The sequence below is a fragment of the Salarias fasciatus genome, chromosome 22 (assembly GCF_902148845.1).
Source record: "Salarias fasciatus chromosome 22, fSalaFa1.1, whole genome shotgun sequence".
NCBI classification, from domain to species: domain Eukaryota; kingdom Metazoa; phylum Chordata; class Actinopteri; order Blenniiformes; family Blenniidae; genus Salarias; species Salarias fasciatus.
This window is the reverse complement of record NC_043765.1, coordinates 737,645-753,415: the sequence shown is the minus strand read 5'-3', so window position 1 is coordinate 753,415 and position 15,771 is coordinate 737,645. Positions and strand designations below refer to the sequence as shown.

Sequence of the window (15,771 nt, the reverse complement as noted above, 5' to 3'; positions counted from 1 at the left end):
CCCCCCCCCCCCCCCCCCCCCCCCCCCCCCCCCCCCCCCCCCCCCCCCCCCGTCTCCCTCTCTCTCCCCCCCCTCTCCCTCTCTGTCTCCCTCTCTCGCCCCCCCATTGACAGAGTAGAGATGTGACCAGCATGTCGAGCAGCTCATCATTATTCTGCCGGCGAGCAGCTGGAGTCAGAGAGAGAGAGAGATTCGCTTCACCTCCATCTCTCTCTCTCCCACCCTCTCTCTCTCCCTCCATCTCTCATCCACCCTCTCTCTCTCTCACCCTCCCTTTCTCTCCCTCTCTCTCTCTCTCCCTCTCTCACCCCCCCTCCTCTGTTTGCCTCTAAAGCAGCTGGCCAGCTTGGCCTAATGCTAATGCTAATGCTAATGCTAATGCTAACATTGCAGCTGTGATAAAGTGTTTAGAATTCTTCCTTTTAACTTTTGTTGTTGTTGTTGTTGTTGTTGTTGTTTAAGCTGTGGTCCTCCTTCTCGCTCACTGTTAGCATTAGCATTAGCATTAGCTGAAGATTTGTGACTGCAGTGTTTCTCATGGTGTTAGTTTAAGTCCAGAGTAGAATTTCAGCATTAGCTAGCCGGACTAGCTTCCCTGTGTGACGGGTTTACGTCACCTCAGGTGGAGGACGGGTGGGGAAACGATGGAGGACGGTGGAGTTGTGGTGGATGCTGGGTGAATGTTAGATGGCTGATGGTTGGATAACGGGTGCATGGATGATGGGTTAGGGTTATGGATGGAGGATGAGTGGATGAGGGGTGGAGCGTGGGTGGAGGATGTGGATGTGAAGCTGAACGGGAAGTTTAAGAAAGCGGAAGAACGAATGAAGCTGCGTTCAGACTGTTTTTTGACGAGTTGAACACAATTTTGAGGTCCGACACGACGCGTCTGTGGTGGGAAGGCGGGGCTTCCGGCCTTCCACTGTGTTAGCTTAGCATCATGCTAAGCCTGTTGAGCGAGTGGTGTATGCTAATGCAGCCAGACAGGACGCCGTCGGCTGCACCATGTGATCCCCAGACGGTGGGAGTTTGGTGAGTTTCACCGTCGCTCCAGGAGCTGCGCCAGTGTGGCTTTCCCTGGCCCCGCCCCCTGACCTACGTCACCATGGAGACGCTCTCTGATTGGTTCGCCACAAAAACGCATCGCGACAAAAGTTCAAATTTCCCGACTTCAGCGTTGGCCGCAAAATCGCGCCGCCGCCGACAGAGCGCCCCGACGCGCCGCGAAAACGGAAGCGAAAGCGTTTCGTCGCCGGTTGAACGCGCGTTCCCCGTTTCCTGTTCGATTTTAACGCAAAAACGGAGAAATCCTTTGGCGGAGTGAACGCAGCTTGAGACGTGAATGAAATGCAGCTGCTGGAGGAAGAGGAGGAGGAGGAGGAGGAGGAGGAGGAGGAAGAGGAGGAGGAGGAGGAGGAGGAGGAGGAGGAGGAAGAGGAGGAGGAGGAGGAGGAAGAGGAGGAGGAAGAGGAGGAGGAGGAGGAGGAAGAGGAGGAGGAGGAGGAGGAGGAGGGGGAAGAGGAGGAGGAGGAGGGGGAAGAGGAGGAGGAAGAGGAGAAGGAGGAAGAGGAGGAGGAGGAGGAGGAGGAGGAGGAGGAAGAGGAGGAGGAGGAGGAGGAGGAGGAGGAAGAGGAGGAGGAGGAGGAAGAGGAGGAGGAGGAGGAGGAGGAGGAGGAGGAGGAGGAGGAGGAGGAGGAGGAGGAGGAAGAGGAGGAGGAGGAGGAAGAGGAGGAGGAAGAGGAGGAGGAGGAGGAGGAGGAGGAGGAGGAGGAGGAGGAAGAGGAGGAGGAAGAGGAGGAGGAGGAGGAGGAGGAGGAGGAGGAGGAGGAGGAGGAGGAAGAGGAGGAGGAAGAGGAGGAGGAGGAGGAGGAGGAGGAGGAGGAGGAGGAGGAGGAGGAAGAGGAGGAGGAGGAGGAAGAGGAGGAGGAGGAGGAGGAGGAGGAGGAGGAGGAGGAGGAAGAGGAGGAGGAGGAGCAGGAAGCAGTCCAGCCTCCTGTCTGCAGCAGCAGCATCAGTCCACTGCTGAAGGACACAGAGGAGTGACTCCTGCACCGCCAGGAGGACCAGCCGGGACGAACCGGGACGAACCGGGAGGACTAACCTGGAGGACTACCCGGGAATAACCAGGACTAACCGGGAGGACGAACCGGGACTGAGCAGGAGGCGCAGGACGAGCTGCCGGCTGCTCTCCTCTCACCCGGCGCAGCCACTGCGACGCCGCGTCTGCGCGCGCGTCTGTGTGTGTGTGTGTGTGTGTGTGTGTGTGTGTGTGTGTCCTCTGGATGATTTGGACTAATCGCAGGATCTTTCCTCTGCCGGAGTTTTTTTCTCTTTTTTCTTTTTTGCATCTCCCCCCCCCGCCTCCTCCTGAGGCTCCTCCAGAGAGCACAAGGAGATCGGTAAGTGTGTGCCGGGGGGGGGGGGCTGCTGCTGTCCTCCACCTCTCTTTTCCCGTCTCATGTCTTCCTCCCTGCGCCTTCATTTTCATTCATCAAAACACACACACACGCACACACACACACACACACATAGACACACACACACACAAACTAACCTAACCCTTCCATCTGCTTGATAAACAGCAGTGATTCTACAAGTTGAGCTTCGTGTTAACAGCCGAATATCAGTGTTCAACCAAGAAAACACACACACACACACACACACACACACACACACACACACACACACACACACACACACACACACACAGGCGGGAGGTGAATGAATAATTCATCAGCAGTTCCCTAAAGTCTCGTGTGTTTCGATGAACTGTTTAACTGTTTGTGTTGACCTGAGACTGTTTTCTGAGGACTGTAGGTAGAGCTGCACGAGGTAGAGCTGCACGAGGTAGAGCTGCACGAGGTAGAGCTGCACGAGGTATAGCTGCACGAGGTAGAGCTGCAGGAGGTAGAGCTATAGAGCTGCACGAGGTAGAGCTGCACGAGGTAGAGCTGCACGAGGTATAGCTGCAGGAGGTAGAGCTATAGAGCTGCACGAGGTAGGGCTGCACGAGGTAGAGCTGCAGGAGGTAGAGCTGCAGGAGGTAGAGCTATAGAGCTGCAGGAGGTAGAGCTGCAGGAGGTAGAGCTGCACGAGGTAGGGCTGCACGAGGTAGAGCTGCAGGAGGTAGAGCTGCAGGAGGTAGAGCGGCACGAGGTAGAGCGGCACGAGGTAGAGCGGCACGAGGTAGAGCTGCACGAGGTAGAGCGGCACGAGGTAGCGCTGTAGAGCTGCACGAGGTAGAGCTGTAGAGCTGCACGAGGTAGAGCTGTAGAGCTGCACGAGGTAGGGCGGCATGAGATAGAGCTGTACGAGATAGAGCTGCACGAGGTAGAGCTGTCGAGCTGTATACGTAGAGCTGCAGTGTGTAGAGCTTTGGAGCTCCACAGTCTACAAACCGTGTTCAGGCAGTGTCCGAATGTCCACACTGTCCCGTCACCCCTCAGTCACTCCACAGAGCTGGACTACACAGTGGACTTTATAGAGCCTGAATCTGTTGGGATTCGGACTCACAGCTCTCTACTTTTTTCCCTCAGCGCTGATCACGTGACCTTTGGCCGCTACCATGGTAACCAGACGCTTTGTAATATATATATTTTAATGTCTCTTATTCTGCATCTTACTTTCCTTGTCATCTTTCTAATCATTGAAGAATAAATAAAAATATATTATTAAATTATTCCTGTCTCGCGCTGCTGCGCTTCCGCTATTTTGCTGGAGATTCGCAATGCACCATGGGTAATATTGAGCCGTCTCGGGACCATGAATGCTCACTACTTTTCAAAATGCATTGTGGGAAATTTGTAGTGCCCTATTCCCATTGGCTGTCTATAAAGGTGGGTGGGGCTAATGTGGCGTCCCCCACAGCATTCTCATTGGCTGTATATAGAGGTGGGCGGAGCTAACGCGGCACAGGTCGTCTCTAGCCCATAGATTGTAAATAAATGGACAGACCTTTCGTGACGTCCCCCCACAGCGTCCCACCTGCCGGTCTGAAGACCCCAGCGAGTCCAGCAGGACGTCTCCACTTTGAATATTTGAAACCGGATGTAATGCGATTGGTCCAGCCCGTCACGTGACCGCATCACGTGGACAGAGGAGGCGCTGTGATAGGGCGATTTGTGCTGAACTTTAACTCATAAAATAAAATCACCAAATGATTTATGTGAAAATCAGAGTCTGTTGAAGCAGCAGGTTGTAGAAACCAGAGACAGAGACCGGGACAGGGTCTGGAACCGGGCGCTTTATATGTTTATCTGCTCTCTGAAAATCTGCATTTTTGAATGGTTCCAATGAGACCGGGGCTCTTTTTGAAACCAGCATCATCGCCCCCTGCTGGAATTTCTCCAGAATTACACCTTTTTTGTACTTCTGCATTATCTTCATGTTTTATTAGCGGAGGCGGAGCCTGCTCCATGCTGGACTCTGTAAACCAGGTGTGATGTGATTGGGACAGGATGTAGAGCTGCAGGATGTAGAGCTAGTTACGAGGAGGAAGAAGTGATGAGGAGCAGGAAGTGACGGGAGCAGGAAGTGACGGAAGCAGGAAGTGACAGAAGCAGGAAGTGATGGGAGCAGGAAGTGATGGAAGCAGGAAGTGACGGGAGCAGGAAGTGACGGGAGCAGGAAGTGATGGAAGCAGGAAGTGACGGGAGCAGGAAGTGGCAGGAGCAGGAAGTGACGGGAGCAGGAAGTGACAGGAGCAGGAAGTGACGGGAGCAGGAAGTGACGAGGAGCAGGAAGTGACGAAAGCAGGAAGTGATGGGGAGCAGGAAGTGACTGGGACCTGTCTCTGTTTTTGTCCTCTGGAGCGTCTCTGGTCTCTCTTCACTCTGATCTCTTCTTCTGTGGTGTCTCTTCAGCGCTCATTAACCTCTGATCTCTTCTTCTGTGGCTGCAGATCTCAGATCCTCCTGGATGTGGGCTGGAGGAACTCCTTTACCCAGAATGCACTGGGTGTGAGCTTCCAGCAGGACAGCTGTGGGTTCCTTGGAGTTTGTGAAGAACCTTCCTGGGACCAGAGGAAAGACTTGCTTCCTGGATGAGACCTGCTGGAGGAACATGCAGGATTGTGGATTTACATGTTGGAACGTGGCTTAGAACCCGACCAGCCCGTCCAGCGCGGCGTGGAGAACCCGACCAGCCCGTCCAGCGCGGCGTGGAGAACCCGACCAGCCCGTCCAGCGCGGCGTGGAGAACCCGACCAGCCCGTCCAGCGCGGCGTGGAGAACCTGACCAGCCCGTCCAGCGCGGCGTGGAGAACCCGACCAGCCCGTCCAGCGCGGCGTGGAGAACCCGACCAGCCCGTCCAGCGCAGCGTGGAGAACCTGACCAGCCCGTCCAGCGCGGCGTGGAGAACCTGACCAGCCCGTCCAGCGCGGCGTGGAGAACCTGACCAGCCCGTCCAGCGCGGCGTGGAGAACCCGACCAGCCCGTCCAGCGCGGCGTGGAGAACCCGACCAGCCCGTCCAGCGCGGCGTGGAGAACCTGACCAGCCCGTCCAGCGCGGCGTGGAGAACCTGACCAGCCCGTCCAGCGCGGCGTGGAGCTCCTCAGGAACTTCATCTTCATCTTTTTTATTCTGAGCAAGCATCTTTGTAATTAATGGTGGCGGTGCCGTGAGATCTCCTCCACCCCTCCTCCACCTCCTCCACCGCCTCCCTCTTCCTCCTCCACCTCCTCCACCTCCTCCCTCGCTCTCCTCCTCACACCTGAAACCAGTCAGCAGCAGATGGAGGTGAGGATCAGACTGGAGGAGAGGAAGTGAGTCAACGGAGAGGCTGCTGGGCATTCTGGGTAATCCAGAGGAGGGTGGAGCAGCAGCAGCAGCAGCAGGCGGAGGAGGTCATGGCCTCAGGGAGGAGGTGACACCCCGCCCAGGGAGTCCCGAGCCGTGACTGACAGGCGCCGGACTGAACCTGAATCCCGGCAGTCAGGCGGTGAAGTGGGCCGAGCGGGTGCTGACGACCCGCTCCGTCACCTCAGACCCCTACCAGACCAGATCCACCAGACCCCCCCCCGGCCAGCCCCGCCCCCTCCCCGGACTCCGACACCCGGGATCCACTGGAAGCGTCTCTGGCTCTGTGAGTTCCTCCAAACCTCCCAGTGCTTCTGTCTGCCTCCTGCTCCCTCTCCGTTCTGACGTTCTGACGTTCTGACGTTCCGTGTCTGTTCTTTTTTTTTCTTTTCCCCTTGTCCTGTTCGGCAGCAATATTGAATGATTGAAGTCTTTTACTGTCCGGACAGATTTTAGTCTCAGCAGCAGGAAGAGACTGAGTCTCCTGCTGCTGCTGCCTTTATTTGAGACGGAGAGAGAGAGAGAGAGACAGAGAGGGAGAGAGAGAGAGAGAGAGAGAGAGAGAGAGAGAGAGAGAGAGAGAGAGAGAGAGAGAGAGAGAGAGGGGGGGGGTGGGGGGGTAGCCTGGCATATATAAGAATTGACAATAGGACGTATCACGTGTGAGCGAGAGCGACCAGAGACTGAACCACAGCGGAGAGCGAACACCACGACAACAGAACCACAACAGATTTTCTTTGTTTTAATAATGAAGCTCCAGACAGTCGGCTGCTGCTCCTGCATGAAGACATGACAGAGGGCGTCTTACTGACTTTTTTTTTTTTTTGGGGAGTGTATCCAGCAGTGAGCTGGGGGCAAACTGAGAGATCGAGTATGAAATTCCACCGCAGCGTCAGGAGAGAGAGGCCTGCTGCAGACCCCCGTCAGTCTGACACACAGGAAGACACGGTGACCGAGTCCACAGGCAGAACGTGAAGACTGCAGATCAGCTGATCATGCATAAATGACCTCTGACCTGTAAGAAGGCCAGAAGCAGGCCAAAGAGGCCCTCAGGGCCCAGATCCCAGCACCCCCCAGGTAGACCCATGCTCCGGTCCAGAAGAGGGCCGAGGACAGCCCCGACCGGGAGCCCTGGCGGCCCCGGGGCCCGGGCCCCAGAGAGCCCGGGCCAGCAGGAGCCGGCCCGCCCCGGGCGCAGAGCCGAGAGCCCAGGGCCCAAGAGCCCAAGAGCTGACCCCCCACCCAGGCGGAGGGCCATGACCCACCCGGGAGAACCGGCCCACACGGGCGGCTACCCGCCCCAGGCTGTTCCGTGTCCGTTCTGCCGTGGATGGATGGAGGAACAGGGACCCGCCTTCATGCCGGCGGTTCAGGGTTCTACCAGGACCAGCAGGAAGCGGTCGGGTTCAGTCAGGAGCCCTGAGGACAACCAGCAGAGAGAACCCGACCCTCTGCCGGGTCTGACTGGAACCCGACCCTCTCCTGGGTTCCGACTGGAACCCGACCCTCTCCTGGGTCTGAGTGGAACCCGACCCTCTGCCGGGTCTGACTGGAACCCGACCCTCTCCTGGGTCTGAGTGGAACCCGACCCTCTGCCGGGTCTGACTGGAACCCGACCCTCTGCCGGGTCTGAGTGGAACCCGAGGTGAAAGTAGAAGTTCTGCCCTTCAGCTTCCTGCTGATTCAAATGTTGGTTCATCCACAGCTCCGAAAACACGGTGCTGCGACCCCCACCCCCACCCCCACCCCACATCAACCTCCACCCCCACCCCCACCCCTGGAACCGGGAGGAAACACATGTGCTCCCCTCGTAGTGCTGCGATGCAAACTGTCCACGCTTCCTTCACATGTCTCCTGAGGGTCTCCTGAGTGTCTCCTGAGTCCAGCTGTCTCCGCTGCCTTCATGTGAATGACGGAGTTTCAGTTTTCCGCCGCTTGCTTCAGTCACCTGAATGCAGCAGCTAACTAGCGGAGGAGGAGTGTCGCGAAACCGGAGAGGAGCCGGGGTTTTGGAAGAACTGATTCCCTATTAACTGGCGACTGGGTTTCTTTCACGTCCCTTGTTGCTGATAGATGTTAAAAACCAGACAAAAAGCCGTGTCCGACCTTTTATGAGTCTGATTTCAACATCTGCGGCTACTAGCAGCAGCAGCAGGAAGTGCTAAAGGAAGTCAGTCACCAGTTAGCAAGGAAACCAGTTCATTTGAAACACCGTATTGACGGCTTTATAAAGGTTTTAGTAATGGAACACACGCACGCATGCGCACACACAGCATAAAATGCTCAGTTAAAGGACACGTAGCAGCATTTTGAAGCTGTTTTCTGGGGACGACGTGCACGGTCAGCCACAATGTAATGTGTATCAGAAAAACATCCGTTAAATATTTGTCATTAAACAAATTAAAGAACCAAATGAAAACTTAAAATTTAAAACTGACAGTGCCCCCCCCCCCCCCCCACCCCCCCCACCCCCCCGGCAAGTGGTACTCCAAAAATTTTGCCAAGGTTGGCAGGTCTGCCCCCACATCAACCTCCATCCCCACCCCCACATCAACCCCCACCTCACCTCCACCCATCAGCTCCACCATGGACTGGTCGGTGGGAACCAGCAGAGAGCTCTGGGGTTCTGTTGCCATGGTAACCATGAAAAACTCATCTGTCCTGCCGACAGTCACATGATGCAGGTCCCTGATCAGCAGCGTCACATGAGAGAGCGTAACACCCAGCAGTGGTTAACGTCTCTCAGAGGAGACACACACACACACACGCACACACATGCACACACACACACTCATTCTGTGAGGTGTCCCGGCTGTGCTGCAGACTCACTGTGGCTGTGTGGAGGGTGTCTGGGGTCATCTGCCATTTGGAGTGGTGTGTGTGTGTGTATGTGTGTGTGTGTGTGCGTGTGTGTATGTGTGTGTGTGTGTGTGTGTGTGTGTGTGTGTCAGATTAGATTTGTGTTCCTGCCAGTTTATCAATGGAGTCAAACACCTGCAGCTGCCAAGAAGCACACCTGACACACACACACACACACACACACACACACATACACACGCACGCTCAGTCTCGTATTTCTATCCTCATGGGGACCGTCCATTGACTCCCATTCATGTCTAGCCCCTAACCCTGACCCTTACCCTAACCCTAACCCACACCACAACAAAGCCTAACCCTAAAGAAATGTTTTTGCACTTTTACTTTTTTCAGTAACAACAACATGGTCAAGAAAACACTGTTTCTCCTACTTAGGACCGGAAAAAGGTCCCACAAGGCACGTCGTTCCACGTTTTGCTATCCTTGTGGGGACATTTGGCCCCGACAAGGATAGAAATACGAGAACACACACACACACACACACACACACACACGCACACACACACACACACACTGACCTTCGTGTTGAGTGTGCAGGGCAGAGCAGCTGACTGAGAGAACAGATTTTCGACGGCTCTGTCCATTCGGGCGTCCTCCTCACTGCCTGTAGCACGGCGGCGCTGAGGACCCCTCTGAAGAACAATCTAGAACACAGTGGTGGTTCTACTGGACCTGAGGTCCGCAGTAGAACATCACATTGTAATAAATAGAGACACCTGGTGGGCCTCTCTGGTACTGCTCTGAACTGGTTCAGGTCTTTTTTCACAGATCCATGTTTTTAGTTCATAGTTACTCAGCTGATCCTCGGCTGTTCATCAGTTCCCATGGTTACTCAGCTGATCCTCGGCTGTTCATCAGTCTCCATAGTTACTCTGATGATGCTCGGCTGTTCATCCGTCTCCATGGTTACCAGGAGCTCGGTTTTTTGACAGGAGACATGGTTTCGCTGCACTCGCCACTCGTTTGGCGTTTTGGTTCCAGCGGCTGAGGGCAGGAGCAAGGCAGGAGTTTCACACTTCAAACCTTGACGGCAGATGGAGTCCTGGCCGTGTGGCTGATCATCAGTTTTTCAGCGGGGCTTCTCTGTCCTGTGGTGGGGTTTTAAGGTTGCTTTGAAAAACAGACACAGAAGATTTACGTTTTGTATGGATGTTCATCATCAGGACAAGGACTAAAGGACGAATCACAGTAGGATCACGTCGTCATGGAAACGTCACGACTGTGATGTTGTCTTGGAAACGCGACATCTGTGACGAGTCTGACTCTGAAAACAGGTGGAAAACTTTGATCTCCTCACTGATCAAGTTCACCTGAGTCCTGACAGCAGCGACAGATTTTAGAGCAGGAGTTCTGGTCCTGGTTCTGGTTTTGCCTCCGCAACCCGGCCTCTGTTCCCCCATGTGACCGCGGTTCTCTGGTTCTGGTTCTGGTTCTGGTTCTGGTTCTGTTCAGTGCTGCGTTCATGGTCACTCCACCAGCCGAGCGTTGCGAGGCGGCGGCATGTCCAACTGTCCTTGAATGCAGCACAGAGGTTTCTTATAAGGCTGCAGCCAATCAGGAGGCTGCTCACGGTCTCCTAGCAACAGCTGCACGCTGGGGGGGGGGAGTCTTGGTAAACACTTGGTATTTTAAGCTATTATAAATCATATTTGATGAATTGTAACATTGTTATGTGACACAGTTTGGATGGCCTCATCAGACGTTAAATGAGCCATTTTAATCGTGAATAACTCCAGGATTGGGGTGCGATTAATCGCGATAAAGAAATTTAATCGTTGCTCAGCTCTGCTAATAAAGTAAGAAATGAAGTGGTGTTTCATCGGTGTTCTCCACCTCCATCACCTCCATCTCCTCCTCCACCTGCTCTCCACCTACAGTTGACTGACTTTTGCTTGGGGGGGGGCGGTGAAATGGGGGGTGAGGTGGGGGGGTGGGGGTGGGGGGGTTGCATCTCGTCCATCTGTCATCCTGATGTCCGTCTAAGTGTCCAAACGTCCTAGCATCTAGACGTTAGCCCCGTTAGCGTCCCTGTCGGTGCTGGACGTCCTTCAGTCTCTGACGGTCTCCGGGACATTGAGGGACACAGAGAGACGTCAGGGACGGGGGACCAGCAGCAGACATCAGGACCCGTGTCCCTCTGGCAGGAGCAGAACACGCCTCGCTTCAGGCTAGCTGCTGTTAGCATCGCTCTGGAGTCAAACTGCTGCACTTCATTCTCTCACTGCTAATGCTAATGCTAATGCTAATGCTAATATGGGTGTTTTATAATCTCCTGAATATTGTGAGTCTCTGGGAGGCAGAGGAGCTGTGAGATGCTGACCTTTGACCTCTCTCTCTGATCGGTCTTGTTTGTCCCCGCAGGACTCCGTCAGCTCCTCCTCCGGACGGCGCAGCGTTCAGAGCGGCCATGACGGCGGGTCACAGGTACGATTCTGCAGCTTCACCATAATGTCGAACACCGGTTCCTGTCAGAGGGCTTCAGCCTGGAGCTTCACCAAACATCACCAAACTTCACCAACTTCACCAAACTTCACCAAACTTCACCAAACTTCACCAACTCCACCAAACTTCACCAACTTCAAACATCACCAAACTTCACTAAACTTCACCAAACATCACCAAACTTCACCAACTCCACCAAACTTCACCAAACTTCACCAAACTTCAAACATCACCAAACTTCACTAAACTTCACCAAACATCACCAAACTTCACCAACTCCACCAAACTTCACCAAACTTCAAACATCACCAAACTTCACTAAACTTCACCAAACATCACCAAACTTCACCAACTCCACCAAACTTCACCAAACTTCAAACATCACCAAACTTCACCAACTCCACCAAACTTCACCAAACTTCACCAAACTTCAAACATCACCAAACTTCACCAAACTTCACCAAACTTCACCAAACATCACCAAACTTCACCAAACTTCACCAAACTTCAAACATCACCAAACATCACCAAAATTCACCAAACTTCACCAAACATCACCAAACATCACCAAACTTCATGAAACTTCAAATATCACCAAACTTCACCAAACTTCACCAAACATCACCAAACTTCACCAAACTTCACCAAACATCACCAAACTTCACCAAACTTCAAACATCACCAAACATCACCAAAATTCACCAAACTTCACCAAACATCACCAAACATCACCAAACTTCATGAAACTTCAAATATCACCAAACTTCACCAAACTTCACCAAACATCACCAAACTTCACCAAACATCACCAAACTTCAAACATCACCAAACTTCACCAAACTTCACCAAACTTCAAACATCACCAACTTCACCAAACTTCACCAAACTTCACCAAACATCACCAAACTTCACCAAACTTCACCAGACATCACCAAACTTCACCAAACTTCAAACATCACCAAACTTCACCAAACTTCACCAAACTTCACCAAACTTCACCAGACATCACCAAACTTCACCAAACTTCAAACATCACCAAACTTCACCAAACTTCACCAAACTTCACCAAACTTCACCAGACATCACCAAACTTCACCAAACTTCACCAAACTTCACCAAACTTCACCAGACATCACCAAACTTCACCAAACTTCAAACATCACCAAACTTCACCAAACATCACCAAACATCACCAAACTTCACCAAACTTCACCAGACATCACCAAACTTCACCAAACTTCAAACATCACCAAACTTCACCAAACTTCACCAAACTTCACCAAACTTCACCAGACATCACCAAACTTCACCAAACTTCAAACATCTCCAAACTTCACCAAACTTCACCAAACTTCACCAAACTTTACCAAACTTTACCAAACTTCACCAAACATCACCAAACTTCACCAAACTTTACCAAACTTCACCAAACCTCACCGGGCTTCATGAAGCTTCAGCCAGCTAATCGAGCGTCTTCCTCCTCCATCATTTCGTTCCTCTGTTTTCTCATTATTTTTTTTCTCTCCACCGTCTTGTCGCTGATTTCAAATCAAGTCTTTGAATTTGAAAAGTTTCTGCTGGAGTTGAAAACCTCTGCCTGCCTCCAGAGACTCTGTGCCCTTAAGCAAGGCATCACTTCACATCCTGACAGACGATTCAACCCCCTGAGGAGAAGCAAGCCTCCGTGACTCATTCAGTCAGAGTGAAAACAGACACAAGCTGAAGCTGAAATAGCAGAGCGTTTCACTCCTGCTCAGCGGTGAAACGAGCAGGAAGTCAGGTTCTCACTGGAGTTCTAACAGCTGCTGCAGACAGGAGCCACGACTCTACCTAATGCTAATGCTAATGCTAATGCTAATGCTAATGCTAATGCTCTGCTCCGTTCTCCAGTAAAACTGACCTCTCACACACACACACACACATACACACACGCTCACACACACACACGCACAGTCTCGTATTTCTATCCTTGTGGGGACCTTCCATTGACTCCCATTCATGTCTAGCCCCTAACCCTGACCCTTACCCTAACCCTAACCCACACCACAACAAAGCCTAACCCTAAAGAAATGTTTTTGCACTTTTACTTTTTTCAGTAACAACAACATGGTCAAGAAAACACTGTTTCTCCTACTTAGGACCGGAAAAAGGTCCCACAAGGCACGTCGTTCCACGTTTTGCTATCCTTGTGGGGACATTTGGCCCCAACAAGGATAGAAATACGAGAACACACACACACACACACACACACACACACACACACACACACACACACACACACACACACACACACACACACACACAGTGATGCTGCTCTCCATCACTGTCTGGATTCTTCCTCTTTAAGCGTTTTTCACTTAAAGAAGAAACTGGTAGAATGACTGGAGGAACCCAGAGAACATCTCCCTCAACCCAGGACACCCAGACCGGTCTGGAACCCGGGTCTCAGACCTGAATCTGGAGTCTGGAACGTCTTCAGAACAACATCCAAATTCAAACTGACTTCTCATGAAAGAACAGCTTAAGACTGACTTCATGCCAGCTGACCATCAAAGGAAAACATGTCTCCATCATCCATCCATCCATCATCCACCCATCAGTCATCATCCACCCAGAATAAAGCTCTACAGAGGTCAAAGGTCAGAGGTCAGAACAGAACCACTGATCTTGACATCAGTCTTTTGAACGACTTGCTGAAAGGAACAGTTCCTCAAGAACCGACTCCCTCAGAGAGCCGTGAATACATGAAGCTCTCCAGTCAGGTGATTCAGAACGTTCTCCCAGGTGGTTCTGTTGTGGAGCCGGGTCCGGCTCTCGGTCCTGTTCTCAGTCCGGTTCTCGGTTCGGTTCTCGTTGTGGACCTGGTTCAGGGTTTTACTCCTCATCTCTGCTTTGTCGTTAACATTGATCCCCCTCAAGTCCAGTATGTTTACAGTGAGCATAGTCTGTGTTACCATGGTTAAAGATGTGTGTGTGTGTGTGTGTGTGTGTGTGTGTGTGTGTGTGTGTGTGTGTGTGTCCTGCAGGGGGCGGTACAGGCAGCCAGACGTTTCTCCATGAGGACGGTGGAAGATGCCGGCTCTGCCTGCGGTGCTGCTGTGGATCAACGTCCTGCTGATCATGGCGCCGCCCTGCTGCGTGGAGGCTAACGCTGCGCCGGGCCTGCGCATGGGTGAGTCCACGTGCTGTATGCTGGCGCCATGCTACATGCTAATGCCATGCTATATGTTCACACCGTGCTATATGCTAACATCATGCTATATGCTAATGCCATGCCATACGCTAACCCCATGCAAAATGCTGACCTCATGCTAAATGCTAACCCCTATGCTAAATACTAACCCTAATACTTAACGTTAACCTTAATGCTAAACGCTGCATGTAATGCTAAATGCTAACCCTAGCTGATGAGAAGACTGATGTTGCTGTTCTGTTGCTGTTCTGTTGGTGTTCTGTTGGTGGGGTGTCGGGGCTGTGTGGGTGGGGTTCTACTGGGTGGGGTTCTGTTGGGTGGTACGTTGGGTGGAGGTCGGTCTCTCAGCCTGGCTCCTCCCCCTCCAGCAGCCATCTTGGATGACCGGGTGGCGGCGTGCGGCCGCGGCGAGCGTCTGGCCCTGGCTCTGGCCCGAGAGCACATCAACAGCCTGACGGAGGGTTCGGCTCAGGGACGGGTGGAGGTGGACGTCTACGAGCTGAAGGGGGACAGCCAGTACCACACCACCGACACCAGTGAGACGCACACACACACACACACACACACACACACTGAACCAGTACCACACCACCGACACCAGTGAGACACACACACACACACACACACACACACACTGACCCAGTACCACACCACCGACACCAGTGAGACGCACGCACACACACACACACACACACACTGACCCAGTACCACACCACCGACACCAGTGAGACGCACACACACACACACACACACACACACACTGACCCAGTACCACACCACCGACACCAGTGAGACGCACGCACACACACACACACACACACACACTGACCCAGTACCACACCACCGACACCAGTGAGACGCACACACACACACACACACACTGACCCAGTACCACACCACCGACACCAGTGAGACGCACACACACACACACACACACACACACACACACACACTGACCCAGTACCACACCACCGACACCAGTGAGACGCACACACACACACACACACACACACACACACACTGACCCAGTACCACACCACCGACACCAGTGAGACACACACACACACACACACACACACTGACCCAGTACCACACCACCGACACCAGTGAGACGCACACACACACACACACACACACACACACACACACACACACACACACTGACCCAGTACCACACCACCGACACCAGTGAGACACACACACACACACACACACACACACACACACACACACACACACACACACACACACACACACACACACACACACACACACACACACACACTGACTGGCCTCCTGTCTCAGTGTGTCAGATCCTTCCGAAGGGCGTGGTCTCGGTGATTGGCCCCGCCTCCAGCCCCGCCTCCGGCTCCACCGTCAGTCACATCTGTGGAGAAAAGGAGGTCAGTCGGTCACATGACCTCACCTGGTTTGACCTCATCACCATGGAAACGCTGATGCT

General features: G+C 53.1%; 2 protein-coding genes across 2 annotated transcripts in view; one reads left to right on the top strand and one right to left on the bottom strand.

The window, feature by feature from the left end:
• Positions 1-8,433, bottom strand: part of LOC115409713 (atrial natriuretic peptide receptor 1-like) — an 18,150-nt gene extending 9,717 nt beyond the window's left edge. Inside the window, exon 1 of the mRNA XM_030120989.1 lies at positions 8,364-8,433. Coding sequence (XP_029976849.1) covers positions 8,364-8,433 — 70 coding nt within the window. The remainder of the gene's footprint in view (positions 1-8,363) is intronic.
• Positions 6,034-15,771, top strand: part of LOC115409430 (glutamate receptor ionotropic, kainate 5-like) — a 36,934-nt gene continuing 27,196 nt past the window's right edge. The window contains exons 1-5 of the mRNA XM_030120614.1: positions 6,034-6,083; positions 11,036-11,098; positions 14,143-14,288; positions 14,678-14,845; positions 15,615-15,712. Of these exons, the coding sequence (XP_029976474.1) occupies positions 14,189-14,288; positions 14,678-14,845; positions 15,615-15,712 (366 nt within the window). The 5' untranslated portion in view covers positions 6,034-6,083; positions 11,036-11,098; positions 14,143-14,188. The remainder of the gene's footprint in view (positions 6,084-11,035; positions 11,099-14,142; positions 14,289-14,677; positions 14,846-15,614; positions 15,713-15,771) is intronic.